A 27,017-nucleotide genomic window follows, 5' to 3' on the forward strand; every position below is an offset into this window, starting at 1 on the left:
TTGCTCTTTCACCAGGATGGAGTGCAGTGGGACGATCTCGGCTCACTGCAAACTCCATCTCCTGGATTCAAGTGGTTCCCCTGCCTCAGCCTCCTGAGTAGCTGGGACTACAGGCGCGTACCACCACACCGGGCTAATTTTTTGTGTTTTAGTAGAGACGGGGTTTCACCATGGCTAGGATAGTCTTGACCTCCTTACCTCATGATCTGCCTGCCTCAGCCTCCCAAAGTGCTGGGATTACAGGTGTGAGCCACCGTGCCTGGCCCTTTTTTCTTTTTTTGAAAGATGGGTCGGGCCGGGCGTGGTGGCTCATGCCTGTAATCCCAGCACTTTGGGAGGCTGAAGCGGGTGGATCACAAGGTCAAGAGATCGAGACCATCCTGGTCAACAAGGTGAAACCCCATCTCTACCAAAAATACAAAAATTAGCTGGGCATGGTGGCGCGTGCCTGTAGTCCCAGCTACTTGGGAGGCTGAGGCAGGAGAATTGCCTGAACCCAGGAGGCGGAGGTTGCGGTGAGCCGAGATCGTGCCATTGCACTCCAGCCTGGGTAACAAGAGCGAAACTCTGTCAAAAAAAAAAAAAAAAAAAAAAAAAAGAGGTGGGTCTTGCTATGTTGCTTAGGCTGGACTTGAACTCCTGGGCTCAAGTGATCCTCCCGCCTCAGCCTCTTGGGTAGCTCAGATTACAGGAGCACGCCATTATGCAGGCTTGATTTCACCTTTACACGGCATTTGACTGTGTTCTAATGCACAGACTATGAGAGTACATTAACATATGCAAATACTTAAAAACTAATTTAAATATATAATAAACACGTAAGTGTGTGCAGCAATTTTCACTCAGGGATACAAGGTCAGAAAAGTTTGCAGGTTTCAGCTCCAGATACTGGGAAGCCCTTGAATATTTCTGACAAGCCAGTGCTAGGTTAATCTGGACTGAATCCAGCAAAGAACAATGAGCCTGGAGTCAGGGGAGCACCATTAAAGCCTGGCTGTGCCTTTTACCAATTATAAGATCCTAGACATGCATCTTTACTTCTCAGGGACCCTTAGTGCCTTCATCTGTGATGCTGGTGGGCCCCAACCCACCACCCACAATTGGAGTCAGGGTGTCATGGTGGATGCTCAGACAATCTTCAGAAGGAGGGTACAGACAGCCACTGCAGGAGGGAAGTGGGGAACCACAGGCAGGGAGAGCAGGAGAGAGGAGCAAGGGCTGCACGTGGAAGAGCTTGCAAGCCTGGATGAAACAGCCATCAGTGATTCCAGAAACCTGCCTTCCCCTGGCCCTGGCTGCCACCTCATCCTTGCACAGGCCTCCCCACCAAAGGCTTCTGCAGCCCCAGCAGGTCTTCCAGGAACTCTCATGTGCACCTAGCTCATTTGGAGGTGAAGCTAGTCTTGCCATCACGACCTGGGAGCAGGGGTGTGGGGGTCCCAGGAGCAAGCAGGCAAGGCCACTGGGTTTCTCTCTGTGCCTGTGGCCAGGGTGAAAGGTTCAAAGAAGTCTGTGGCTTCTGCCATGTGAATTTGGCAGTTCTCAGGTACTGGCTGCCTTCCTGTAGCAGGGGTGGAGGGTGGGGGGGTGCGGTCACTTCCTGCTTCTCAGGCTGGAAGGCGACCCAGGTCAGCCTGAAGACTTCCCGCGCTGGCACTAACTAAATCAAGCAGTCATCCAAACTCCACCTAGTCACCGCTCTCTTCCTGACCCCAGTCTCCTTGACCTCAGCCCTTGAGTCTAGCAGCCAGTGAGGTCATCAGATGTGTGCTGTCTCATTCCTTCCAGTCCTCTGCCCCAGATCTTGAAACATACACACACACACCCCTTCACCACCACCACTGCTACCACCACCACCAGGAAAAAGAACTGGAGGAACCAGCTAGCGGCCTGTGTTTACCACCTTATCTTGCTGCAGCCCGAAGAGCCGCACCTTAGAAGAAGCTGGGCCAGGGTCATGGCGAGAGCGTGAGGCTCTGTCCCAGCTGTGGTAGTACTCACAACTGATCCCCATGGAGCCCTAGTTACATGCCAAGCCTGGTTCTAAACACCTGACACGGGTTCAGTCGCTTGATCCTCACATACCCCTAACTAGGCGGGTATTCTAACTATTGTCATTTTGCAGATGGGGAAACTGAGGCTGAGTAATCTGCCCAGGGATGCCCAGTTATGTCTCCTCAGTGAGTTGGCCCATTTACCACTAGCAAAGAGCCATCTTGGTCCCTGGAGATACTCCGTGTCCTGAAGTCCACTTGGATAGTAATAGAATCACGTTGGTTTCCTGAAGCTTGGTGTGCACAGGATCTATGTTTTCCCATACTTTTGAGATGGAGTCTTGCTCTTGTCGCCCAGGTTGGAGTACAGTGGGGTGATCTCGGCTCACTGCAACCTCTGTCTCTCGGGTGTAAGTGATTCTCCTGCCTCAGTCTCTCAAGTGGCAGGGACTACAGGCGCCTGCCACCAGCATGCCCTGTTAATATTTTGTATTTTTAGTAGAGATGGGGTTTCACTGTGTTAGTCCGGATGGTCTCGATCTCCTGATCTCCTGATCTATCCACCTCAGCGTCCCAGAGTGCTGGGACTATAGGCATGAGCCACTGCACCTGGCGACTTTTACTTTCAACTGGTGTATGTCTTTACATTTACATCTCTTGCACACAGAATATAGCTGGGTCTTCCTTTTTAATCAAGTCAATCTCTGCCTTTTAATTGAAGCACTAAATCTGTTTACATTTAATGTGGGAATAGGTCTACTCTAGTTTTCTTTTCTTTTTCTTTTTGAGACAGGGCTTGCTCTGTCGCCCAGGCTGGAGTGCAGTGGCACCATCTTGGCTCATGGCAGCCTTGACCTCTGGAGATCCAGCAACCCTCCTGCCTCAGCCTTCTGAGTAGCTGGGACTACACGCAGGTGCCACCACACCTGGCTGCTGTTTTCGATTTGTCTCCTCTGCTCTTCCTTTGTCTTTTTTGTATGAAATATTTTACACTGTTCCATCCTGTCTCCTCTGCTGGGTTTGTGGCCATGCTTTTTGGCATTTTCCTTGCAGTTGTTGCTCTAAAAGTGATCACTTACATCTGCAACTTACCACCATCTCTCTCGGAGGAATCCCCTGGTCTTTTCTTTTTCTTCCCTTTTTTTTTTTTTTTTTTTTTTTTTTGAGATAGGGACTTGCTCTGTTGAGCAGTGAGAGTGCAGTGGCATGACTGTGACGACTGTGGGTCACTGCAGCCTCAACCTCTTAAGCTCAAGTGATCCTCCCACCTCAGCTTCCGGAGTAGCTGGGACTACAGGCTCATGCCACCACACCCAGCTAATTTTTTTTTTTTTTTAAGAGATGAAGTATTTCTAAAAAGTTCCTGCTTCTCAGGCTGGAAGATGACCCAGGTCAGCCAGGAGCCATCCCGCCCTGGCACTAACTGAATCAAGCAATAATCCAAACTCCACTCCAGGTGATCTCGCCTCAGCCTCTCAAACAGCTGGGATTACAGGCGTGAACCCCTGTGTTCATTCTAAAATGGCATAGGAGTCAAAGGCAGAACTCAACTGAAACACCAGAAGAGAGTTCAAGACCAGCCTGGTCAACAAGTGACCAGCCTGGGCTCAAGTGATCCTCCTGCCTTAGCCTCTCAAAGTGCTGGGCTTATGAGCATGAGCCACTGCGCCTGACCAGCACCCCTGGTTTTCAGTCTCACTTTTGGATGCTATACATGATAGACATCGCTATCCTGTGATTCACTTGTGTATTTAACAGAGACTGAGCTACCTTGAACTAACACAGACTCGGCTACCTTGAATGCGAACTTTTCCAGCTAGAGCACAGGGATGCAGCCAGGTAGGCCCCTCCCTCAGCCTAGCAGTGGTTTTGCAAATTTTAATCTATTGATCCATTTTGTCCTTATTTTGTGAAGGAAATAGAAAATGGCATAGGATTCCTTTTCTTTTCTTTTTCTTTTTCTTTTTTTTTTTTTTTTTTTTTTTTTTGAGATTGAGTCTCACTCTGTCACCCAGGCTGGAGTGCAGTGGTGCAATCTCAGCTCACTGCAACCTCTGCTTCCCTGGTTGAAGTCACTTTCCTGCCTCAGCCTCCTGAGTACCTGGGACTACAGGCATGCACCACCATGCCTGGCTAATTTTTTTTTTTTTTTTTGTATTTTTAGTAGAGATGAGGTTTTATCATGTTGGCCAGGCTGGTCTCGAACTCCTGGCCTCAGGTGATCTCACCTCAGCCTCCCAAAGTGCTGGGATTACAGGTGTGAGCCACTGTACCCGCCAAAAATGGCATAGAATTCGTACGTTGAATTCAGTTGAGCCACAAGAATCAATGTCTAGGTAAGTTACAAACAGAAACTTCCGCCTAGCTCTCACACCTGGTTGTGCGGAAACTGAACAAAAGGATGTTGCTGGTGTGGAAACTGGAGTTAGACTGTGGAAGAAGTGTTGCCAGGTGCAGCGGGAGCAGAGCCCCTGCATAGGGGTCTGCCATGTGATGTCATTTGATTGACCTGATTTCAGTTACTCCCTGGGTAGAGCCGTAAGCACTGCCACATGTACACATGGTGACTTGTGCCCGAGAGTCAGTTCCAAGCTGCCGCTGGCCTGCCTGGCGCCATGGAGGGCCTCACACCCGAGCTCTTACCTAGCCCGTGCTGCCTCTCCACAAGGAAGCCCTCCTGGATGCCCAGGGAAGGCCACTTCACTCTGGGGCTGAAGGACCACCCTGGAGGAATCCCAGGGAGGCCTCGCTCTCCCTCCTGTGAACACCCCCTTCAGTCATCAAAGGCCAACACCTATAGTTCTATGGCTGGGGCCTCAGTCCCCCTATTCCAGGGAAAGCCCCATGAGCCTTCCAGATCAGCACAGAAATTCAGGCCTGCCAACCCCTGACCCAGTTTATAGATGAGGATACTGAGGCCCGAGAGGTCAAGTGACTCTCGAGATAGGATTGGTTGGGCCTGAAGTGGGAACCTCACTCCCCCCTCCTCCCAGCTTGTAGCAGCTTCCACACAGTTTCGCAAGAGCTGGGACTGGCACCCTGTGCACTTGACCTTGATTTAGGTGGTGCATGCACTGACAGGGTGTCCTTTCTTAATTGTCTCTGGTCCTCAGCATGGAAGGAGAAAGGTTCAACTGGATGCTGAGAGGCTCAAGGCTTCTCACTTGCTGTCATTTCCAACATGACAGCTGGCGTTACCTGGTTTTGAGAAGGGAGGTCAGCAGAAGATGACAGCTTGGGATCCAATGAGAGGGGAAGTGATGTAAGACACGTTTTGATTCCTGCTCTACCTGACCTTAGCTCATTGCCATGGGGTCGGCAGCACGGCTGACACAGAGCAGCTACCCCGCCCCCCACCTGTCCCCACTCAACACATTTGCCACCATGGGGAGAAGCAGATTCTGGGCACACTATTTCCCAAGAAAGTGTCCTATGCCACCTGGCCCTGTGCTGCCCGGGAGGAGGGGTCCTGGAGAGGAGGAGGAGGAAAGCAGAGAAGGCCCCTTCCTACCCGGGCACCATGCCCTTCCGCCACCCTCTTCTAGCTGACCAAAGACTCCTCTCCTGCTCCTACACTGACAGCTCTCTTCCTCCCGGCTCGATCCTGGTCCTGGCCCCATCTACCCTTTACTTCCCAAGGCTTGGGGGACAGAGGGAAGGCATGGGCACAGATCTGTGGCCTCTGTATGTGGCTGGGGTGGGGGAGAAGGGGAGATCAGGCCTCTGAGGACGCCTCCAGTTCCCAGGCATCTGGGGGCTCCCACGGTTCCCCCTACAGTAACAAGTCCCCTTTTACAGCCGTGGAACCCGAGACTAGAGAAGCACCTCCAGCACTCTGGGCTGCCCAGAGAAAGCTGGCCTGTGTGGGTGAGAGCACCGTTATGCCCGAAACTGCTCTGGAATGAGCACCTCATTGGGGTGGGGGGATTTTTTTGGTGATTCAAAGACCTGACCAAGGGGCCAGGGCCCAGAAAGCAGATGCAAGGCGAGGTGGATTTGGCCAAAGCATCTTGTGCTGACTGTGTGGGGTCCATGCCCCCTCCCCCAGCCTGCTCTGTCCCTGCCTTAGAGAGAAGGGGAGGGCTTCTCCCAGGCTATGCCAGGAATGTGGCCCGCAGCAGCAGGGGCAGGGGGAAAGGGCAGCCTGCTTCCCAGAGGGTGGGCGGAAGGGTGTGGTGCCTGGGTAGGAGGGGGCCTTCCCTGCTTTCTTCCTCTTCCTCCTCCCCAGGACCCCCCTTCCTGAGCAGCACAGAGCCAGGTGTCACAGGACACTTTCTTGGGGAATGGTGTGCCCAGAATCTGCTTTTCCCCAGGGTAGCAAATGTGGTGAGGGTGGGGGGAGAGGGTGGGGTAGCTGTGTGGTGTCAGCCGTGCTGCCCACCCCATCAGCCATGAGCTAAGGCAATTGTTTAAAGAAATGTCCCCCCAAACCCAGGTCACATGGCTCCAGGGCAGCTTTCTGAGCAGAGAGGCGGAGGATGTGCTTTCAGGCAGTTGGGCCGAGGGCGGGGAGTGGGCTGAGGAGCCCCGACAGAATCGAGGCCTGTTGTCTGCACCCTGGTCGCTGGCCAGCCAGGCTCAGGCCTCACATCCCCAATCCTTCCCTTCATGAGCCTTAATTCTGCGAGGTGGGGCCGATGATGACCTCCTTTGACAGATGAGAAGGCAGGGTCAGATGTTCGGCCATGCACTGTGGCAGGGTCTGGACCGAGTGCCCCGTTCACAGCGCAGGCTCAGCCAGGAGGCCTCCTGGCAGCCAGATCAGACCCCCCACAGCTGCCACTTCCCAGCGTAGAGGCTGTGAGGAAGCCCAACGGCGTCAGGGGGAACAGCGAGGTGGGGCTCCTGGTGGCTTTGCCACACTGGCTGCAAAGTCCTGTGCAGTTTAACTGGGACAAGCTTAAGTCCACAGATGTGGCTCTGATCACTTGCCTCCTCCGAGGCCTATGGCCCTCCTGTTACCCAAGGGATGTGAGGCCAGGGAGGTGGCCTCAGACTCATCCCACAAGGATTTAGGCAGCTGAGAGTGGATAGGGAGCAAAGATGCCAGAGACACAGGGAGAGAGGAAAGACAGCTTGAGCACTGGCAGAGAGCAAACATGACCTCCGCCCTTAGGGCTGAAGGCCAGCAAAAGGGGCCCGCTCAGGGGCCCCGCCCCAAAGCCAGGTAGGGTGGTCTTTCCCTGGCAGCACACTTTCTGATATCCCGTAGTACACTCCACCAGGTCCTGCAGATAATACCACTAACCATAAGATGCAGGGCTGCAATCCCAGCACCTCGGGAGGCCAAGGTGGAAGGATCACTGAGGCCGGGAGCTTGAGACCAGGCTGGGCAACAGAGCAGGACCCTATCGCTACAAAAAATTTTAAGCAAATTAGCCAGATACGGTGGTATGCGCCTGTAGTCCCAGCTACTTAGGAAGCTGAGGTGGGAGGATGGCTTGAGGCTGCAGTGAGCTATAATCTTGCCACCATACTCCAGCCCGGGTGACAGAGTGAGACCCTGTCTCTAAAAAAATTAAAAAGATGGAGGGAATGGCCTTCTCCATCACTGGGGCGCTGTGTGGCATCTCTTGCCTCCCAGTCTTCCCTGCCCACTTTTCTCCCAGGGTGTCCTCTAAGACCCATGGAAGCAGAGGGCAGTGCCTAGCCCACCTGCCTGCTTTGCTGATCCAGATCTATTTCCCTGCATCCTCAGTGACTATCTGGAGGCCCTAAATGATAAAACACTATGGCCAATATCAACAGCCTTGCCAGACCCTGAGGACCCTGGTGTCAGGATGGTGTGTGTTATGTTGGGCAGGGGGTGGGATAAGGAGTTTGGGGAGCTGACTGCTGACATGCCTGCTGGATGGGTCTATCTGTCTCTTGAGGAAAGAGGGTGATCACACCCATTGACTGGCCCCAGGGAGCTGGAAGGAAGCCGGTAATGCCTGCATACGGCTTAGCCCGAGGAAGGATGGGGAAGAAGATGTGGCTGGCTTGCGAGATACCGCTGGTATCTGCTCAGCCTCCTCCCTCCCTCTGCCAACCCCTCTCCTAGTCATCGGCCTCAGGGTCTTATTCAGGGGGGAAGGGTTCTAGGACCTGTGGAGGGCAGGGGGCTGCATCTGGGCTGCTGGTGTGCCCAGAAGTGACTTTGGGCGGGAGATTTAAGCTCTTCCACACCAGTTAAATCATGATAATTATAATCCTTATCCCTGTTGTCAGCAGGATTAAACCAGATAACAGATAATACATTTAAAGCAGCTGGCACACGGTGAGGGCTCAGTACAAGAGGTATAAATTCAGGGCTAACTCTGCTGCTGAGTGTCTGGGCAGGGAACTTTCGCAAACCCCTCAAATCACAGGCGACCTCTCCACTCTCGCAAAGGGAGGCTGGTCCCCAGCGCAGGAAGGGTGGAGAGGGCTCCCAAGGGAGGGCTCTGAAAAGGACATGGTGAAGTGGCAAAAAGAGGCAGCAGGACTGAGGGGACAGGTATGTCCAGAAGCTGAGGGTGGCGGGCAGCTCTGGCCATGCCACCTGGCTGTGTTCCAGAAACAGGGAAGGATGTGGAAAGTGAGAACCCATAGCCTGGTTTGTCGTCCCATAAGGAAGCCTGGGTCCTGCCTGGCTGGGCCACTGAAGGGATGATTTAGAAACTGTTCTGGTAAAATTCCACGCAGAGCCTGAGAGTCAGACCATCCCTCATGTCTGAGCAGGGCGGGGTACCAGGGTTTGCTTCGCAGCCATTCTCGCTGTCTTTCCAGATCCTTCTACCTCTGCCCTGGCTCTCCTGGCCTGGTGTCCCAGCATGGCCTACTCTGTCCCCAGCTTCTAGAGCTGAGAAACGGGGCCCTGGGAGCGCAGGACTCCAGTCTCAGCAGCACTCACAGCACTGAGCTTAGATGCAAGGCCAGAAGGGTTAACCCCATCAAGCCCTCAGGCCCTGGGGGCAGGTGTGCAAACCCACCTAGGCCTGGGACCCTCGGCTGAGACAGAGCTGCCACCTTGGTGGCCTCTCTCCCAGCTCCTCCATGTAGCAACCCAAAAGACCACCCCAGCCCCCCTGCCTGGGTCGGCAGCAGGTGGAGGGCTCAGGTTGGAGTGCTGGCACCCCAGCATCTCTGTTCCCAGTAACGGAGTGGGATCGCCCATGAGGTCAACGAGACAGGAGCCGCACCCTTTTTTGGAAAGTCAAAGGTGAAAAGAAAAAAAAAAAAGCAAAAAAGCACCCTCCACTCTCCAGGGAAGCCCCGCTCCCTGTGCTGATTTTCCAGGGTGCTAAGGGCAGTTCCCATGCACACCCAGGTAGGTGGGGGCTCCGTCCAGACTGGCCTCCACATCCTCCTTCGGCCCAGCCCTCGCCCTTAGAAGGAAGGGGAGGAAGAGAGTGTGTGGAGAGAGAATGAAAGAGAGGTGGGGAGGTGAGTCAGGCTGCCTGGATAGCTGGCCCAGAGCCAAGCAGGGAGCAGGCCGTGGGGGAGGAGGGGCCCCTCTTCCCCTTGGGTGTGGCCTTGATGGCAGCACAGGTGACGGTGGCACAGCCCGGGTTAATCCTCCCGTTCCCTCCTGCAGTGACTGCCCATGGCGGGGAGGCGGGGGGGGGGGGGGGGGGGGCAGGTGGGGGAAGGAATGTCAGGGGCGGGGGAGGGCGCAGGGGTCAGCCACTCCACCCTGATGGCTGCCACATTTGTTCAGTCCTGGCCAGCTCTTTGCAGAATTCAAACCCTAAGCCACGCTCGCAGATGGTGCCCCAAGGGCCTCTCTCTGCAGCTTCTTCTGATACCATCCTCTGGCCACTCGCACCTGAGCTGGGACATGCAGCAGCTCACCTCTGGTCCTCTCATCATTTCCCAAACCCTCTCTGTTCCTCTCCGAACTTCCCCTGTTCCAGGCTCAAGTCCTGACCCTGCCAGCGCCGAGGGCCCAAGCTGAGGGTTGAGGCTCGGAAACCACGTCCCAGCCCGCTGGCTGCACGGCCAGGCGGCCCTTCCTCGGGCTGGCCTCCGTCTTCCTCTGCATTTTGCACTTCTCGGGAAAGGACGTGGCACAGAATAACTTTTCTCCGCCTCTGGATGGATCCCCAAGGCGTCTGTGCCATGGGTGGATGAGGCAGTCATGATCTCATGTGACAGGTGGCATCTCTGTGTTCCCAGGGTCAGGGCCAAGGGGGCCCAGCAGTCAGCTTTGTGGGATCCCCACCCCCACTCTGCTCGCCTGTGTTCCTTGGGCACGCGCCTCATGCTGCCTCCTGGGGTAATAACTTTATGGCTGTGGTAGGGAGAGGTTACTGTCCCTTCCACCAGGCTATGGGCTCCTGCAAGGAGGGGCCTGTCCCATTTGTTTCTGTGCCTTTGAGGCCCAGCCCAGGCAAAGGGCACGCAGGGAAGGGGGTTATGGACATCCTAGGCAAAGGGCATGCAGGGTAGGGTTTATGGACATGCATATTTGTGTCTGTTCCTAAGCAGGAATAAAACAGCACCATGCCCAGTTCCCTCCAGGTCACCCCAGGCAACGCTGCTTCTTCCCTGCTGCTGAGTGACACTCCTTTTTTGCCGTGACCGCCTAGCTCCTCTTGGGCTCACCTCACAGTCTATGGCAGGCGCCCCTAAACTTTTTACACAGGGGGCCAGTTCACTGTCCCTCAGACCGTTGGAGGGCCGCCACATACTGTGCTCCTCTCACTGACCACCAATGAAAGAGGTGCCCCTTCCTGAAGTGCGGCGGGGGGCCGGATAAATGGCCTCAGGGGGCCGCATGTGGCCCGTGGGCTGTAGTCTGGGGACGCCTGATCTACGGGGTCTGCTTAGCCACAGCAAGGCGCTGGCCTATTGATGCCAAAAAGAGATTTATTCTAAGACTGCAGATGCCTCTGGCTCCTCCCAAACCACGGAGGATGGCTTCAGTGCTGTCTCCTGCCTGCACTCAGCAGGCTCCTGTGCCCTGCACTGGCCAGTGAGCCTTCCAGATGATCGTAGGTGCCAGGGGCAGCTCTACCTTGCGCTCTGGTCAAAGTGGGAATGTCTGGGCCCGCCAAACCCATCATGGCCCTTCTCAGCTTCAGGGGTCCTGGTGGGAGAGTTCTTCTTCTCCAGGGGTATCTGGGATCTGGCGCCATGCTGAGACCTTGTCTGCTATTTTTCTGAACTTTCCGCCAACGAGGCACCCTCATGCCCCTGCCTGAGTTTGCTACCCGAGGTCCTGCCTGTGCGCTGTGTATACCTGCCTCCCCTTCCCTTTCTCTTCTGGGCACACATCATGCCAACCCCCACCTTTGGCTCCACACACCCTCTCCCTCTCTTTACCCCCGCCAGCCCCAGTTATCACCCAACTCGGTCCTATGCCAAGTACCTTGTCAGAATCCACAACTTTGAACCGTGGTTCTACAGCAGGATCTGTCTTCTGAGTTTCCTCAACGGCTACAGCCTCATTCTCCATGGAGCCCTAGAAAGAGAAGATACAAGAGGATTATATACAGCAGGTGGGGGAAGAGGACAGAGCCCCGAGCTCCCCCGGGAAGAGGCAGCCCAGAGTGGTAAAAGCCCCATGGGTGGGGCAGGGTGGTGGAGATCAAGGACGCTGGGTACTTCTGAAAACGGAGAGACCCTGATGTGGGCTTTGTTATTCTCTGTATTTTCCATCTCCCTTAAAAATTAATTTCTGGCTGGGCGCGGTGGCTCACGCCTGTAATCCCAGCACTTTGGGAGTCTAAGGCGGGTGGATTACCTGAGGTCAGGAGTTCGAGACCAGCCTGGCTAACATGGTGAAACCCCATCTCTACCAAAAATACAAAAAAATTAGCCAGGCTTGGTGGCACACACCTGTAATCCCAGCTACTCAGGAGGCTGAGGCAGGAGAATCGCTTGAACCTTGGGAGGCAGAGGTTGTAATGAGCTGAGACTGCACCATTGCACTCCAGCCTGGGTGACAGAGTGAGACTCCATCTCAAATAATAATAATAATAATAATAATAATAATTATTATTATTATTTCTGCGTGAACAAAAGAGGCAGAAAGATCTAGGAGAGAAAGTGAGCTGGTAGAGAGACTGCAGGGAAAGGAGCATGCTTAGTAGGAACCCCCCAGGAAAGGAGTCCCTGCCAGTCCTCCTTCAGGTCCCTGGCAGGGACCTGGCAAAGGGAGTCCCAGGGTAGCGCCTAGGGCACCTGATGGGGCTCAAGGGTCCACACTGGTGAGTCACAGGCTGTGGCTTCTAGGGCCACATGTCCACAAGAAAGAAAGGCAGCAGGGAGTGAGACAGGCTGTCCCTGCAGCAATGCCTGGTGCCAGTCAGTCAGCAGCCACACGTGGGGTGGGATTGGCAGAGCAGTGCCCAAGTGGACTCAAGGTTAAATCGAACTCACAAAGAGGTAAGGTCAGAGGGAAATGGGATGTGCTAGGAAAAACACACAGCCCCAGCCAGCTCTGATGTCACGCAGGGTGAGGCCAGAGCGAGCAGGCTGGCACGTAAGTGAAACCCATGTTGCCCCATAGGAGGGGTGGGGAGAGTGCTTGCCTGCTCTGTGTCCTTGTGACTGAAGGAAACCATGGTGCTGGTGGCCATGGACAGGAGCTGGGAGGCTGGGCATTGGCAAGTGGCCAAGAGGCTACTGTCACGACTTGTACATTTCATTTCCAAATGGACCCAAGAGAACCTGATGGTAACAGTGACTGTTTTGGCATTTTATGGGAAAACCCACATGTAAACCAAGTAAAAGTCAGCTTTTGTGGTCCTGTCTTGGTCTGTGTCTTAGCATATTTAGTCAGTATCGCCAAGCTAATCCTTGACATTTTTTTGTTTATTTTTTGAGACAGGCTCTTGCTCTGCCACTCAGGCTGGAGTGCAATGGCCCACAGCTACCGCTGTCTCCTGGGCCTAAGCCATCCTCCCACCTCAGCCTCCCAAGTAGCTGGGACTGCAGGTGCACATGACCATGCCCGGCTAGTTTTTGTATTTTTAATAGAGTTGGAGTTTTGCCATATTGCCCAGACTGGTCTTGACCTCAGGTGATCTACCCACCTTCGCCTCCCAAAGTGCTGGGTGAGCCACTGTGCTGGGCCAACACCTGATTTAAAAAAAAATATGTGTGTGTGTGTGTGTGTGTATAAATATCTCATGTTCTCTTGAGGACAAAGAAAAGTGGATTTTATAGCACATCATACAAGGAAATACCCTAAATAGCCAATATAAATGTCCTTCTGATTCCCATGACAGCAGCTCAATAATCCTTCCAATTCTGTTTAACATCAAAATACCCCACGGTGTGCCCTCCCCACACCTTACCACCCTGCCCCAGTGAGCCACTGACTTCCTTCCTCCTGGGTGGCTTTCTCTAGGTCACTCAAGTGCTTCCTTAAGTAGGGCGGCTGACTCCTCTGTACCCGCAATCCCACTCACTGCAACCCCATCTGCCTCTCCTAGCAAAACTCAAGGCTCATCTCAGCAGCGAAGGGCTTACCATGCCTAGTACTGTTAATGTTTTTGTTTATGCTACACTTTTCAGATGTCTCAGGGTGGTAGACACAGATCTGTTTTGGGTACATCCAACTAAACCACCATTGGAAGCAGAAGAGAGGGTGTCTGTCTCATCATCTACTGCTCTGAATGCAAAGCCCTCATGTATCCAACTCCTGCTTGCAGTCCTTGGAAAAGCCCCTTCACGTTCAGCCAGCTGCCTCCGGCCTTCCATGCGTCACTCCCGCTCCCTCTAGAGCTGCATGGGCCTCTTCTCTTTCATCTGAGGGGCCTGTAAATATTTGGAAACAGCCCCTACTCCCAGTCCCTGCTGTCTGTTTTTCCCAGGACTCTCTTAGGACACAGTGGAGCCTGGAAGCAGGCTGGTTGGCCCATGTTCCTCGCCCAAGGCAAGGTGTAATGGGACCAGCGCAGAACCCAGCAGGGCTTGTGCCTCTGTCTTCCATAACATCCTGTTCCTAATCATGGCAACTGAGCAGCCATCAGTCCTTTTGGCAACCGCACTACACAGCTCATTCACGCAGCCTATGGCCACTGGATGCCTTTTTTTTTATTGAGACAGTATCACTCTATCACTCAGGCTGGAGTGCAGTGTCATGATCTTGGTTCACTGCAGCCTTGACCTCCTGGGCTCATGAGCCTCCCACCTCAGCTTCCTGAGTAGCTGGTACTAGAGTCACCATGTGTCACCATGTGAGGTTAATTTTTGTATTTTTTTTTTTCTTTTTTTGGAGGCAGGGTTTTACTGTGTTGCCCAGGTTGGTCTTGAACTCCTGAGCTCAAACGATCTGCCCTCCTCAGCCTCCCAAAGTGGTGGGATTACAGGCGTGAGCCACCACGCCTGGCCTGGATGCTTTCTTTATGGACTGCTGCTGTTGGCAGGCATGGAGAGCTGACAAAGTCTCAAAGGTGATCTGGGCCTGCAGACCTGTTCCCTGGAGTGCCCCAGAAGACGTGTAATGGAGACTGGGATGCTCGATGGGAGAGCAGGATGCAGTGGAAAACCAGGAAAGCCTAGGAAATGAGATCAGGAAGGGGAATTTCCAGGGGTCTGCAGGGGCTGGTGTCCTGGTGCAGTATCACTGTGACCCAATCCTTCCCTCCCAAGGATCTCACCCATATCCACTGTTCTCATTCACTCATTCACTGACACACACATCCGAGCATCCACAATGCAGCAGAAGCAGCAGCTCCCAAGACTCTCCAGTGTCCCTCTCTCTCTGACATTGGCCTTGCTCCTTGTCCCCAGAAGAATGTTTCCAGCTTCCCACACATAGTCTGACCAAAGGCTCTACTGTCACCTCGGCCACATCCTTCCTGAAAGCCAGCATGGGGTTGGCCTCTGCACACCAGCTTATCTTTGCCTTCTGTATGTTTACAGCTTTCTCCCTAGATGTCTAAGCTCCTCTCTCGTAATGCACTTGGATTAACCTTATTTTTCCCTTCTAGTCAGAAGGAATGACTCATTATTTTCTAAGCGTGCTTTACATTTTCCTTCTTAAATGTCACCTTGTCCAGAATGAGGACAAAAGTTGGCATTTCATGAGTGTTTATTATATGCTCAGCCCTCTAATCTTCCTAACAACTGCATGAAGTAGGCACACTGATCATTCCCATTTGACAGATAAAGGGACCAGCCCTTGGGGCAGTCCCACAGCTAGTGAGAGGTCGAGCCAGCAGTGCCACCTCAGAATATTCTCTTTACTGCCACGATCTTCTTCTCATTTTTGAGACAGAGTATTGCTCTGTCGTCCAGATTGGAGTGCAGCAGTGCGATCTCAGCTCACCGCAACCTCCACCTCCTGGGTTCAAGCAATTCTCCTGCCTCAGCCTCCCGAGTAGCTGGGACTACAGGTACGCACCACCACATCAGGCTAATTTTTGTATTTTTTGTAGAGATGAGGTTTCGCTATGTTGCTCAGGCTGGTCTTGAACTCCCGTACTCAAGTGATTTGCCTGCCTTGGCCTCCCAAAATGCTGAGATTACAGGCATGAGCCACTGCATCTGGCCTATTTTCCAACTTTTAAAAAGTCATATTTTCCATCTATGATTTTTACTTGGTTGGTATTTATAATATTTTGCCTCCTGTTGTTTTTGAATGTTGGGATAATGATCTTTTTTTGTCCAGTGGTGTGATAGGTTCCAATAGGCAGAGACCTTGTGGATTTCTGTTTTGGTTTCTCCCTGTGCCTAGCATGGGTCTTGCAAATACTGGATGCTCCACCCACATTTCAATGCTGGGTCTCTGCAAGCAGCGGCGGTCTCCTCAGACTCCTGTGGTGTGATGGCCTGGCTGTGGGGTGCGAAGCCCTGAGGCTCTGCAGGGCTCACACTCCTTGGAGGTGTGAAACAAAGGGAGTGGGCGTGTGTGCCCCACCCCACTCCACTGCCATGTGGTGGGGAAATGCGGCTCCCTGCCTGAGGGGGTGGGCCAGGACACAAAACAGGCATCTTGCACTCTGGGCTAGATAGGGCAGTGCCCAGATAAAAGGATCAAAATTCCAACAATCTAGACCACAGATTCTCAGTGCTCTTTGGCTGAGTACACAGGACAGACATGAGCAGAACAAAAAGTATATAAGACTGATACCAAATGGCCAGCGTTTTATTTTGCCAAATAAAAATATTTCAAGGCCAGGCACCGCAGCTGACGCCTGCAATCCCAGCACTTTGGGAGGTTGAGGTGGGAAGATTGCTTAAGGCCAGGAGTTTGAGACCCAGCCTGGGCAACAAAGCAAGACTCTGTCTCCATCGAAGAAAAAAAAAATAGCCAGGTGTGGTGGTAGTGTGTGCCTGTAGTCTTAGCTACTCAGGAGGCTGAAGGAGGAGGATCATTTGAGCCCAGGAAGTTGAGGCTGCAGTGAGCTATGATTGTACCACTGCATTCCAGCATGGGCAACACAGTGAGACCCTGTCTCAATTTTTTAAAAAATTTACTATCAGCAACATTTCATAAACAAGAGAAAATTTTTTCAATACTAAATATGTAGGAAATACATATTTTCAGAATAAAAGGCAGTCCTTTCCAAAGAAGGCAGCTGGCAACTTTATACTGACATTACCAAAAAAGGCTCTATTTTATTATTTTTAATTTTTTTTCTTTTCATAGAGATGGAGTCTCACTACGCTGCCCAGTCTGGTCTTGAACTCCTGCGCTCAAGTGATCTTCCTGCCTCTGCCTCCCAAAGTGCTATGATTATAGGTGTGAGCCACCATGTCTGGCCTCTATTTTAAAATATTCATTGGCCGGGCCTGGTGGCTTAAGCCTGTAATCCCAGCACTTTGGGAGGCTGAGGTGGGCGGATCATGAGGTTAGGAGTTCAAGACCAGCCTGACCAATATGCTGAAACCCCGTCTCTACCAAAAATACAAAAATTAGCCAGGCGTGGTGGCGCAAGCCTGTAGTCCCAGCTACTTGGGAGGCTGAGGCAGAAGAATCGCTTCAGCCTGGGAGTTGGAGATTGCAGTGAGCCGAGATCACACCATTGCACTCCAGCCTGGCAACAGAGCAAGACCCCATCTCAAAAAAATTTTTTTTTTGTATTAATGAAGAACAATTACAACAACATTCTGTTTTTACAAGGATTAATTGTACATAATCATTCTTTTGGCTCAGGGTGGTTGATGTGGGGCTCTATTATCTATCTATAACAGGAAGTAAATCAAATGTTCACTCTGTCCTGGTTCTAAGGTTCTACTTCAAAAGTCACAAAAATCTAGTTTCTTAGAGAGATGCTGGCTAAAAACAGAAACAGCATTTCTGGTCCTGGGGCCACCCAAGGGAGTAATGTCAGGACTGATACACTTTTGGCAAATAAACCTCAGACTGACCAAATAAGCAAGGTGCTTTCTGGGTGGCTTCATCGGGACCACACCCCTCCTTGGCAGAAGCCCAGGTTCTTATCACAAGATGGGAAACACCTCCAACATGGGAGGAGACTCCAAGGAAAAGCAGAGCCGGTGTCACCCGGTGTCAGCAGAGGGAATGCTCCTAGGTACAGGGACACGTCCTCCAGTGCCTTGTTCATTGATTCATTTTCTCAAGTGTAGTTGTGAGATTCCAGGTCTAGAAACTCTCCCTCCACACAGCCAAGACAAAGATCCTCCCGAAGAAGATCTCCCTTTCCCACCTGGGGGATGCCAGGACTCCAGGAACTGAGTCCCGCCACCAGCGGCTGCTCCTCCGCACGCCACACACGCGGATCTGGGCCACCTTTTCCAGACTTCCGCCCAGTGTTGATTTTATAGTTGAGCCAGCTCACCCTTGAATTCCACAGGCAAACACCATCCATGAATCAGAAGTGTGTAAAGGTCATTCCTAGGAACTAGGGTACAACCCCAGCTTTAAAAGGCTTTTAGAAAAGGTTTCTTGGAAACTTCCACATTCATGATTTAAAAGGCTCTCCTGGTCCCAGAAGCAAGCCAAAGGGTGGGTTTTAAACACTTTAAAAACCAAAAAGTGCCCCACATGAAGATACGTGTGGCTTCTTTTGTCTAGTATTTGGAAATTATTCTAGATAATGTCTTTTTTTTTTTTTTCTTCTTCTTCTTTTCTTCTGAGACAGGATCTTACTCTGTCACCCAGGCTGGAGTGCAGTGGCATGATCTCGGCTCACGGCAGCCTCAACCTCCCAGGTTCAAGCAATTCTCACACCTCAGTCTTCCAAAAAACTGGGATTACGGTATTCACTGCCATGCCAGGCTCATTTTTAAATTTTCTGGAGAGATGGGGTCTCACTCTGTTGCTCCAGTTGCTCTTGAACTCCCATATTCAAGCGATCCTCCCAACTCAGCCTCCCTAATAGCTGGGACTATTGGTGTGCACCACCATGTCCAGCGAATTTTTTATTTTTGTAGAGATGGGATCTTTTTCTTTTCCAGGCTGGTCTCACACTCCTGAGCTCAAGCGATCTGCTCACCTCAGCCTCCCAAAGTTCTGGGATTACAGGTCTGAGCCACCGTGCCTGGCTAGTGATGCCTTTGAATTGAGCAGGTTTCAGTATTTGGTAAGGGAAGAGAAGAATTTTGTGGTTACACTAACAATGACTTTCATAGGCGTGATTGGCACAAGTGTGGATGAGTGTGGCTTGATGGGGGTGTCAAACCCATCTTTATCAGGTGACAGTTTTCTTGTAAACTTAGGGGGACGAGAATGTCCTAGGACAACAGCCTGGTGCTGAGGATGGAAACCCTCATTGCGGTCCCTCCTGGCCTCTCTGCCTTGGGAAGGCAGGTAGCAGAGATAGCTAGACACTCATGTGTTCAGGCTCAGGGCTGTTGAGTGGCGAGGGGGCATCTGGCTCTCCTGATGCCGCATTTACCTGTTGATTATCTCCTGAGCTAGCCCGTAAGCTCCTCGCGGTAGAGACCCCACTCAGTCCTGCTCACTGTTTACTCCCCAGTCCCCAGCACAGGCTCGGCCCGCCAATACCTGCTGAGTGATCCATTAGCGAGCAGGTGGGTGGCCTGGTGGATTCTGAGAGCCCAGGCCTGGAGAGGCCACCAATTCGTGGGGAGGGCAGGCAGGAAGAGAGCCTTCCACAGCCCACGTCTACTTGGAGAGAGGTCGGGCGCAAGCAACAGCCGCGGTACTCTGCCAAGGATACGGGGTTGGCAGGCATTGCGTATTCCCAGCCGAGAGCCACTGGATGTGCTGGGCAATGGAGGGCAGGGAGGGCACTTCGACCTCCTTAGATCCTTCCAGCCACAGTCCAAGGCCACACAAGAGAGAAGCCATTCAGACAGCAGTCCCAACTCTCACAGCGCCCAGCACCAGGCTAATTCCTGGCTCATCACCAAGCATTATTTTCTCTCTGGTCAGCCCAAGCCACAAGGACAATATCGATGTTACTGTCACTGGATTTTATTTTATTTTTCTTTGAGACAGAGTCTTGCTCTGTAGTCCCAGCTGGAATGCAGTGGCTCCATCTCATCTCACTGCAGCCTCTGCCTCCTCGGTTCAAGCGATTCTTCTGCCTCAGCTTCCTGAGTGGGCGGGACTACAGGCATGCACTACCATTCCTGGCTAATTTTTTGTGTTTTCAGTAGAGATGGGGTTTCGCCATGTTGCCCAGGCTGGTCTTGAACTCCTGAGCTTAGGCGATTTGCCCACCTTGGCCTCCTTGGGATTACAGGCATGAGCCACAGTGCCTGACTTGTCATTGCATCTTTATATCAGGGAGGCTGCAGGGAATGAAGCGTACTGCAGTGAAATAGAGGGGCCATGCCATGTTCTAAGAGGGCAGCCCCGACTTAGGACCAAGTCACAGGAGGATGGGGACCAAGGGGTGTCAGACCTTCTGATTTCTACTCTCCTCTCCTCTTTTCTTTTCTGACGGCATCTTACTCTGTTGTCCGGGCTGGAATGCAATGGTGTGATCATGGCTTGCTGCAGCCTTGAACTCCTGGGCTCAATTTTTCTTATTATTTTTGGTAGAAAATGGCATCTCGCTATGTGGCCCAGCTTAGTCTTGACCTCCTAGCCTCGAACTCCTGGCCTCAAGTGATGCTCCTACCTTGGTTTCCTTTTTTTGTTTTCTTTTTGAGACAGAGTCGCACTCTGTCACCCAGGCTGGAGTGCAATGGTGTGATCTTGGCTCACTGCAACTTCTGCCTCCTGGGTTTAAGCAATTCTCCTGCCTCAGCCTCCTGAGTAGCTGGGATTATAGGCACGGGCCACCATGCCCAGCTAATTTTTTGTATTTTTTTTTTTAGTAGAGATGGGGTTTCACCAAGTTGGTCAGGCTGATCTTGAACTCCTAACCTCATGATCCACTTGCCTCGACCTCCCAAAGTGCTGGGATTACAGGGGTGAGCCACCATGCCCAGCCATAATTTAGCTTCCTAAGGTGCTAGGATTATAGGCATCAGCCACTGTGCCTGGTCCTAATTTCCATGAAAAGCTGTAAAAATACATTTTTTTATGTAAAATCTCCAGATTTTAAAATTTCACTTGCATTTAAAACAAATGATGCAGGCCAGACCCACAGGTATGAATATAAATGTGGCCCCTGGTATGCCCAGTTTGAAACTCCCGGGTAAGCTGCAGCCTCCTGCTCCACGGGATGCACCGTCCACAGAAAAGGATGAGCAGGATAGACGATGAGAAGGACAGACAGACGAGAGCAGGGATTTTGTTCTCCCTGACAATTGCCAGAACAGGGAATTCCAGGGGGAAGCCTGGGCTGCGCCCACATGGGGAAGGCTGCAGTGCTGGTGGTGCCAAGGCCCAGGTGGGATTGGAGGCAGGCAGGCGTGCCAGAGGGACCTGAGCCCCAAGCAAGGTCCGATGAAGGGCAACCTTGGGCGGGGACTGGTTTCTAGAGGAAGCACTGGGTCAGGGAGCAGAAGTGGGGGTTGGACCTGGTTTTTCCTGCTTCTCCTCCCCTTATGTCTAGAAAGGTGACAAAATTGGCCGGGCATGGTGGCTCACGCCTATTATCCCAGCACTTTGGGAGGCCGAGGCAGGTGGATCACCTGAGATCAGGAGTTTGACACCAGTCTGGGCAACAAGACAAAACCTCACCTCTACTAAAAATACAAAAATTAGCCGAGCATGGTGGCAGGCGCCTGTAATCTCAGCTACTTGGGAGGCTGAGGCATGAGAATTGCTTGAACTTGGGAGGTGGAGGTTGCAGTGAGCTGAGATCATGCCATTGCACTCTTGCCTCGGTGACAGAGCAAGAGTTCATCTCAAAATAATAAATAAATAAATAAATAAGAAAGGTGACAAAATCTGTGAGGGGTAAGGAATCACAGCAGAGACTCAGGCCACGCACCAGGGACCTTACCTTCAGGGTCTCGCTTCCCAGTGTAGAGGCTGTGGGTTGTGCCAGTCAAAAAGATCTCTATGCTGAAGTCCTGACCCCCAGTTCCTCAGAAAGTGACCTTGGCAAACAGGCTCGTTGCAGATTAAGATGAGGACATTACAGTGGGCCTTATAAAAAGCGTGATGTGGACACAAACACACGCCGTGTGAAGATGGACAGAGAGATGGGAGTTACACTTCTCCAGGCCAAGGATTGTCAAGAGCGGCCGGCAGCCCCAGCAGCTCGGAGGGAGGCCCGGAACACACTGTCCCTCAACGTCCTCAGAAGAACCAACCCCGCCAACACCTTCATCTGAGACTTCTGGCCTCCGGAGCTGTGAGATAATACGTTTCTGTTGTTCAACCACCCAGTTTGTGACAGTTTGTTACTGAAACCTAGGAAACCTTTAACAAGACCTGAATCAGTTTCACCTGGATCAAGACCAACCACCAAAGAAGAGGGACTCCAACCAGGAGAGGGGACAGCTGAGGGAGGCATCGGAGGAGTTGTGGAGCCAGAAGTCCACTCCTCACCCCACGCTGGCGACATGGCAGAAACCAGGCTCTTGTCAGCACAGCCTTACCACCCGGCCTCCAGGGGCACCCCACACAGATGGCCCCGGGGAGACGGGCACTCAAGTAGGTCTGCTCCTAGCCCACTGCTGCCCGTCTGTAGCTAGGGTGGCCTTGTTCCCCTTCTTTAGGGCCTGAAAGGTCACTTCCCAGCTTCCCCACAAGGAAAGGCTGTGTGTGGGGACAGCGAAGCAAACTGCCGCCCTCTTCAGTGCAAACCTTGTTCTATTCTGCATTTCCCCACCCCCCAGGTGGCAGCTGGGACAGCCCTGCAACCTCCACCACAAGCACCTTGACCACGACGCACATGTGGTGGCATCTCACTGGGACGGACACAACTTTCCCTGAGAGACTGGCAGGAGGCATTCCACACATGGGGGAAACTGAGGCACAGACAGCCCGAATGACTGTAGATCTCTTAACTGATTGCGGGAGGGGCGGGGGAGCAGACAGCAGCCCACTACCAGAGCTATCCCTGGGAAGGTTCCTCACGCACCCCCCTTTCTCTCCTCCTGGAGGACTCCCTGGTAGGTCCCCAAGCCCCCAGCTTCCTCCAGAGTCTCAGACCCTGTGCTCCCGAGAGAGGGTTTGCTTGGACGGTGCACGGGGGAGAGAACAGAGAAGAACAACAGAAAGTCTGCGCTGTGCACCACAAACAAACAAGTCCACCATAGAGGCAGCGTGAAAGGAGGCAGTGTGCGGCAGGCGGGGGCTGGGCGCGGGGGCGCCTGCATAAAGGCATGTTGTTCGGGAAAGCCGGGGCTGGGCACCGAGGGACGGACAGATGGCCTTTTATCCCACAGCCTGGGTTTTGCCTGAAAACCCTTTTTCTGAAAGGGGACAGTCTCCTTGAGCCCTTGGTCCAGCTGCCCCTACCCCGTGCAGGCCCAGGGGAAAGGTGGGGGGTCCAGGTGTTGCAGCACGCCTGGGTGGCATGCAGCCCCTGGCAGCTAGGAAAGGGCAGGCCTCAGAGGGAGATGATGGTGCCAAGGCTGTGAGAGCAGCATCTGTATCTGCAGCAAGAGTCTTTCTCGGGGAGGAAGCTTTTGTGTTAACAAGCCCCTGTCTGCGGGCCCCCAGGGAGCGTTCCCCTCAGAGCTAGTTGTTTTTGGTAAAAGCTTTTGGCTGAAATGAAGGCAGTGGATCCATCTGCACCCATCCTTGATAAACTGCCCTCTGCCTTGCTAGATCCAAACCAGGAGTCAGGGCTGGCCAGGGGCTGAGCTCTGAATGCCTATGGTGGCCTAAGAAACCATACCTGGCAAGTGACAAGCCTCAGAACCCCTGAAGCCCACCCACCCCTCGCCCTCCCTGCAGTCATTGCACAGCGATGGGAGGTCACTGTCCCAGTATTCACGGCAGCAAGAGGAAAGGAAGAAAGAAAACAAGGAGGAAACCCGTGCCTGGGCTGTGACCAACTCTCCAGCCAGCGCAGTTGTGGGGAGAAGGAGAAGGACAGTCCTGGGCTCTGGGGCTTTGACTGTTCGCCATGGACCTGGCATTGCTTCTGCTCATGAAATGAGCCCCCTCTGATGCCACAGCCAGCAACCTCAACACCAGACGCAGAAGCCAGCACAGGTGGGCGGGCAGCCCAGGTCGTCGGAAAAGGGGCCAGTGGTTTGTAAAAATGAAATGACTGCTGGGAATTCACTAGGGTACCTGTGGGTTTTCAAGCCACTAACTCCATTTTTTACCAAATGTTGCCACTGAATGTTGGCAGCCACTGGGATCCTCAGCCCTCCAGCCTCTAACCTCAGATTAGGGCAAACTTTCCAGGAATGTACTGAGTCAAGGAGACACGTGGGTTTTTCCAATGAATGCCTGACTTAGGGATCTGGAGAGGCCCCCAGGGAAACTCTCTGCGCTGGGAGGGGGGCATGGCCTGGGCTTAGTCTGGGTAAACAAGAGGGACTTTTGGAGGCTTCCCGTCTGGGTCCTTCCTTACAAAATCCTGCCTCTCGCTGCAGGGGTAAAATGGGAGGATCTGAGTTTCAACTCTAATGGGCAGCATCAACAGCTCGTGGGACATGAGTTCCTTAAAACGTGTCCTTTTGCAGACTTGCTGAGATCACTCTGGACCGTAGTCTCTCAAGACTTAGACCTCAAGCCACCTTAGGTAAGGTTATAGGATGTGCTATTCACAAGGAAAATATGCATATGGCACCTAAAATACATTATTTCCTCACTGACCCAAGTGGCGTAATAAAGCAGATTTCAGATCTATTGCATAACACTCTAATCTAGGAATTATTCTGTATTTTGCTATTTTTAAAGGGAGAATCAAGACTATTGATTTACCGACAACCTCATATGCCATTATTCCAGAAACAATATTTCTAAATGTGTCTTTTATAATAATAATTATTTTTTGGAGACAGAGTCTAGCCCTGTCACCAGGCTGGAGGACAATGGCGCGATCTCAGTTCACTGAAACCTCCACCTCCGGGTTCAAGCAATTCTCCTGCCTCAGCCTCCTGAGTAGCTGGGACTACACGCACGTGCCACCATGCCCAGCTAATTTTTGTATTTGAGTAGAGATGGGATTTCATCGTGTTGGCCAGGATGGTCTTGATCTCCTGACCTCGTGATCCGTCCACCTCAGCCTCCCAAAGTGCTGGGATTACAGGCATGAGCCACTGCGCCTGGCCATAATCGGATAATTTAAGAAAGAAAAATATTGTTGTTCTTGCCGCTGTTTCTAAAATGGCAAATGATTATACTGTGAAAAACAGTAATAGTCACTGAACTGTCTTATTTAAAAACCCCAAACAACACCACTCTGCCTCATGACCCTTACTTCTTTTTGCTGATTCACGCAATTCCCCCTCCCCATGCCCAACCATGCAACCTCCTCCCCTCTGCAGTTAAGGATGTTTATGCTTAGAAAGATTGACTGACTTGTCTCAGGTGGCATGGTATGTTCTAGAAGAGAAGTCCATTGGATTCAGGCCTATGTCCTCTTTTTCACTCTTTGGTGTGTGTGTGTGTGTGTGTGAAAGAGACAGGGTCTTGCTCTGTCAGCAGGCTGGAGTGCAGCGGTGCAGTCATGGCTCACTGTAGCCTCAGCCTCGAGTTTCAGCCTCAAGTGATCCTTCCCCCTCAGCCTCCTGAGGAGTTAGGAGTATGAGCACATGCCACAGTGGCTGGCTAATCTATTAATTTGTGTTTTTAGAGATGGGGTCATGCTATGTTGCCCAGTCTGGTCTCAAACTCCTGGCCTCAAGGGATCCTTCCACCTCAGCCTCCCACGGTGCTGGGATTACAGGCATGAGCCATTGTGCCTTGTCCCACCGCACATTCCTTTTTGTTTGTTTTTTGAGACAGAGTCTTGCGCTGTCACCGGGGCTGGAGTACAGTGGTGCGATCTCAGCTCACTGCAACCTCTGCCTCCCAGGTTCAAGTGATTCTCCTGCCTCAGTCTCCCGAGTAGCTGTGATAACAGGCACATGCTGCCGTGACAGCTGAGTTCCGTATTTTTAGTAGAGATAGGGGTTTCACCATGTTGCCCAGGCTGGTCTTGAACTCCTGATCTCAGGTGACCCACCCACCTCTGCCTCCCAAAGTGGTGGGATTACAGAGTTGAGCCACCGCCCCTGGCCCCGTCGAACATTTCTTAAATTAGCAATGTATAAAGTGAGTACGAGAACTCATGACAACTGGTGACGCCTGCTGGGTATACCCTCTATTCTATGTGTTAGACTCATCACCAAAATGATGCTTTAGCCCAGGAAGTGACTTTCTTAAAAATGGGAACAGGGCGAATTGTCTTACTGGGAGGTCACTGCCTGCCTGACATGGCCACAGGTAAGGGACATCACTGAATACACATTCTGGTGTGGTCAAGCCGAGAGGGCAAGAAAGAGCCATTTGTGAACAACACACGGACAGCAGCTTTCTAGACAGCACCACCAGATCGGGTGCCATTATCCCAGAGAGAAATGCCTATGGCACTGGGCCACAGGTCTAGATCAGCGCCGCCTGGCAGGATTTTGTCCAGTGATGGAAATGTTCTATATCTGTGCTGTTTAATATGGCTGGTGGCTCCCACCTTGGACAGTTCAGCTCTAGACTCATATATTCAATGAATTTATGATTCAATGAACTTAGATTTCAAATTTGAAATCTACTGATGTTTCCTTGGCACCTCAAACCTGACCCCAATGAATGTTGATGGCCCTATCCCAAACATGGGTCCCCATCCCAGTATTAATCATTTCCATAAATCAAATCACCCAGTTGCGCAGACCAAAACCTTGGCAGCATCCTCAACTTCTCTTCCCTTGCTGCTGGCATCCAGTGCGGCAGCAATTTCTACGGTTCCATGTCTATGACAATTTCACATTCTCTCCATCCTCACAGTTACCCATTCAGGCTACCTCTGACTGCCACCTGGACAACAGCAATGGCCTCTTAGCTCTCCTCCTGCTTCCACTCTTGACCTGACCCCCCACCACCAACCAAGCCCAATCTGCCCTCCACATGGCAGCCAGAGCTATCAGATCAAATGTAGAGCAAAGTCATTAGTCTTTTGCTTAAAACTCTCCAGTGGCATCTGGGCGCGGTGGCTCACGCCTGTAATCCCAGCACTTTGGGAGGCCGAGGCGGGCGGATCACGAGGTCAAGAGGCTGAGACCATCCTGGCCAACACGGTGAAACCGCGTCTCTAGTAAAAACACAAAAATTAGCCAGGCGTTCTGGTGCGTGCCTGTAACCCCAGCTGTTCAGGTGACTGGGGCAGGAGAATTGCTTGAACCTGGGAGGCGAAGGTTGTAGTGAGCCAAGATTGTGCCACTGCCCTCCAGCCTGGGCAACAGCATGAGAGACTATCTCAAAACAAACAAACAAACAAACAAACAAAAAACCCTCCATGGCTGCCCCTGCTTCTCAGCATAAAATCGAAATCCCTAGCCATAACCCACGGGCCCCACCAAGTCAGGGCTCTCGCCCAGTTCCTTCCACTTCAGCCCCCACCACACCCCATCTCTCCCCATGCTCCAGCAATGCCTGAGTCTCCGCGGTCCTGCTGCACCTCAGAGCTTTCGCACTTGCTGTTTCCTCTGCCTGGAATATTTCTGACCCAGGATATTGGTACATACAGAGTATTTCTATTCTGCTGCAGCACTACCCAGCACCTGTAATTATCATGTCTGTCTCACTGCTCCGAGGTAAGCCCCATGAGTGTC

General features: G+C 52.3%; 1 protein-coding gene across 1 annotated transcript in view; it reads right to left on the minus strand.

The window, feature by feature from the left end:
• FA2H (fatty acid 2-hydroxylase) overlaps positions 1 to 27,017 on the minus strand; it is a 68,169-nt gene that overhangs the window by 17,496 nt on the left and 23,656 nt on the right. The window contains exon 2 of the mRNA XM_003939913.4: positions 11,329 to 11,421. Within this exon, the coding sequence (XP_003939962.1) occupies positions 11,329 to 11,421 (93 nt within the window). The remainder of the gene's footprint in view (positions 1 to 11,328; positions 11,422 to 27,017) is intronic.

Source organism: Saimiri boliviensis, chromosome 1 (genome assembly GCF_048565385.1).
Source record: "Saimiri boliviensis isolate mSaiBol1 chromosome 1, mSaiBol1.pri, whole genome shotgun sequence".
Lineage (NCBI taxonomy): Eukaryota > Metazoa > Chordata > Mammalia > Primates > Cebidae > Saimiri > Saimiri boliviensis.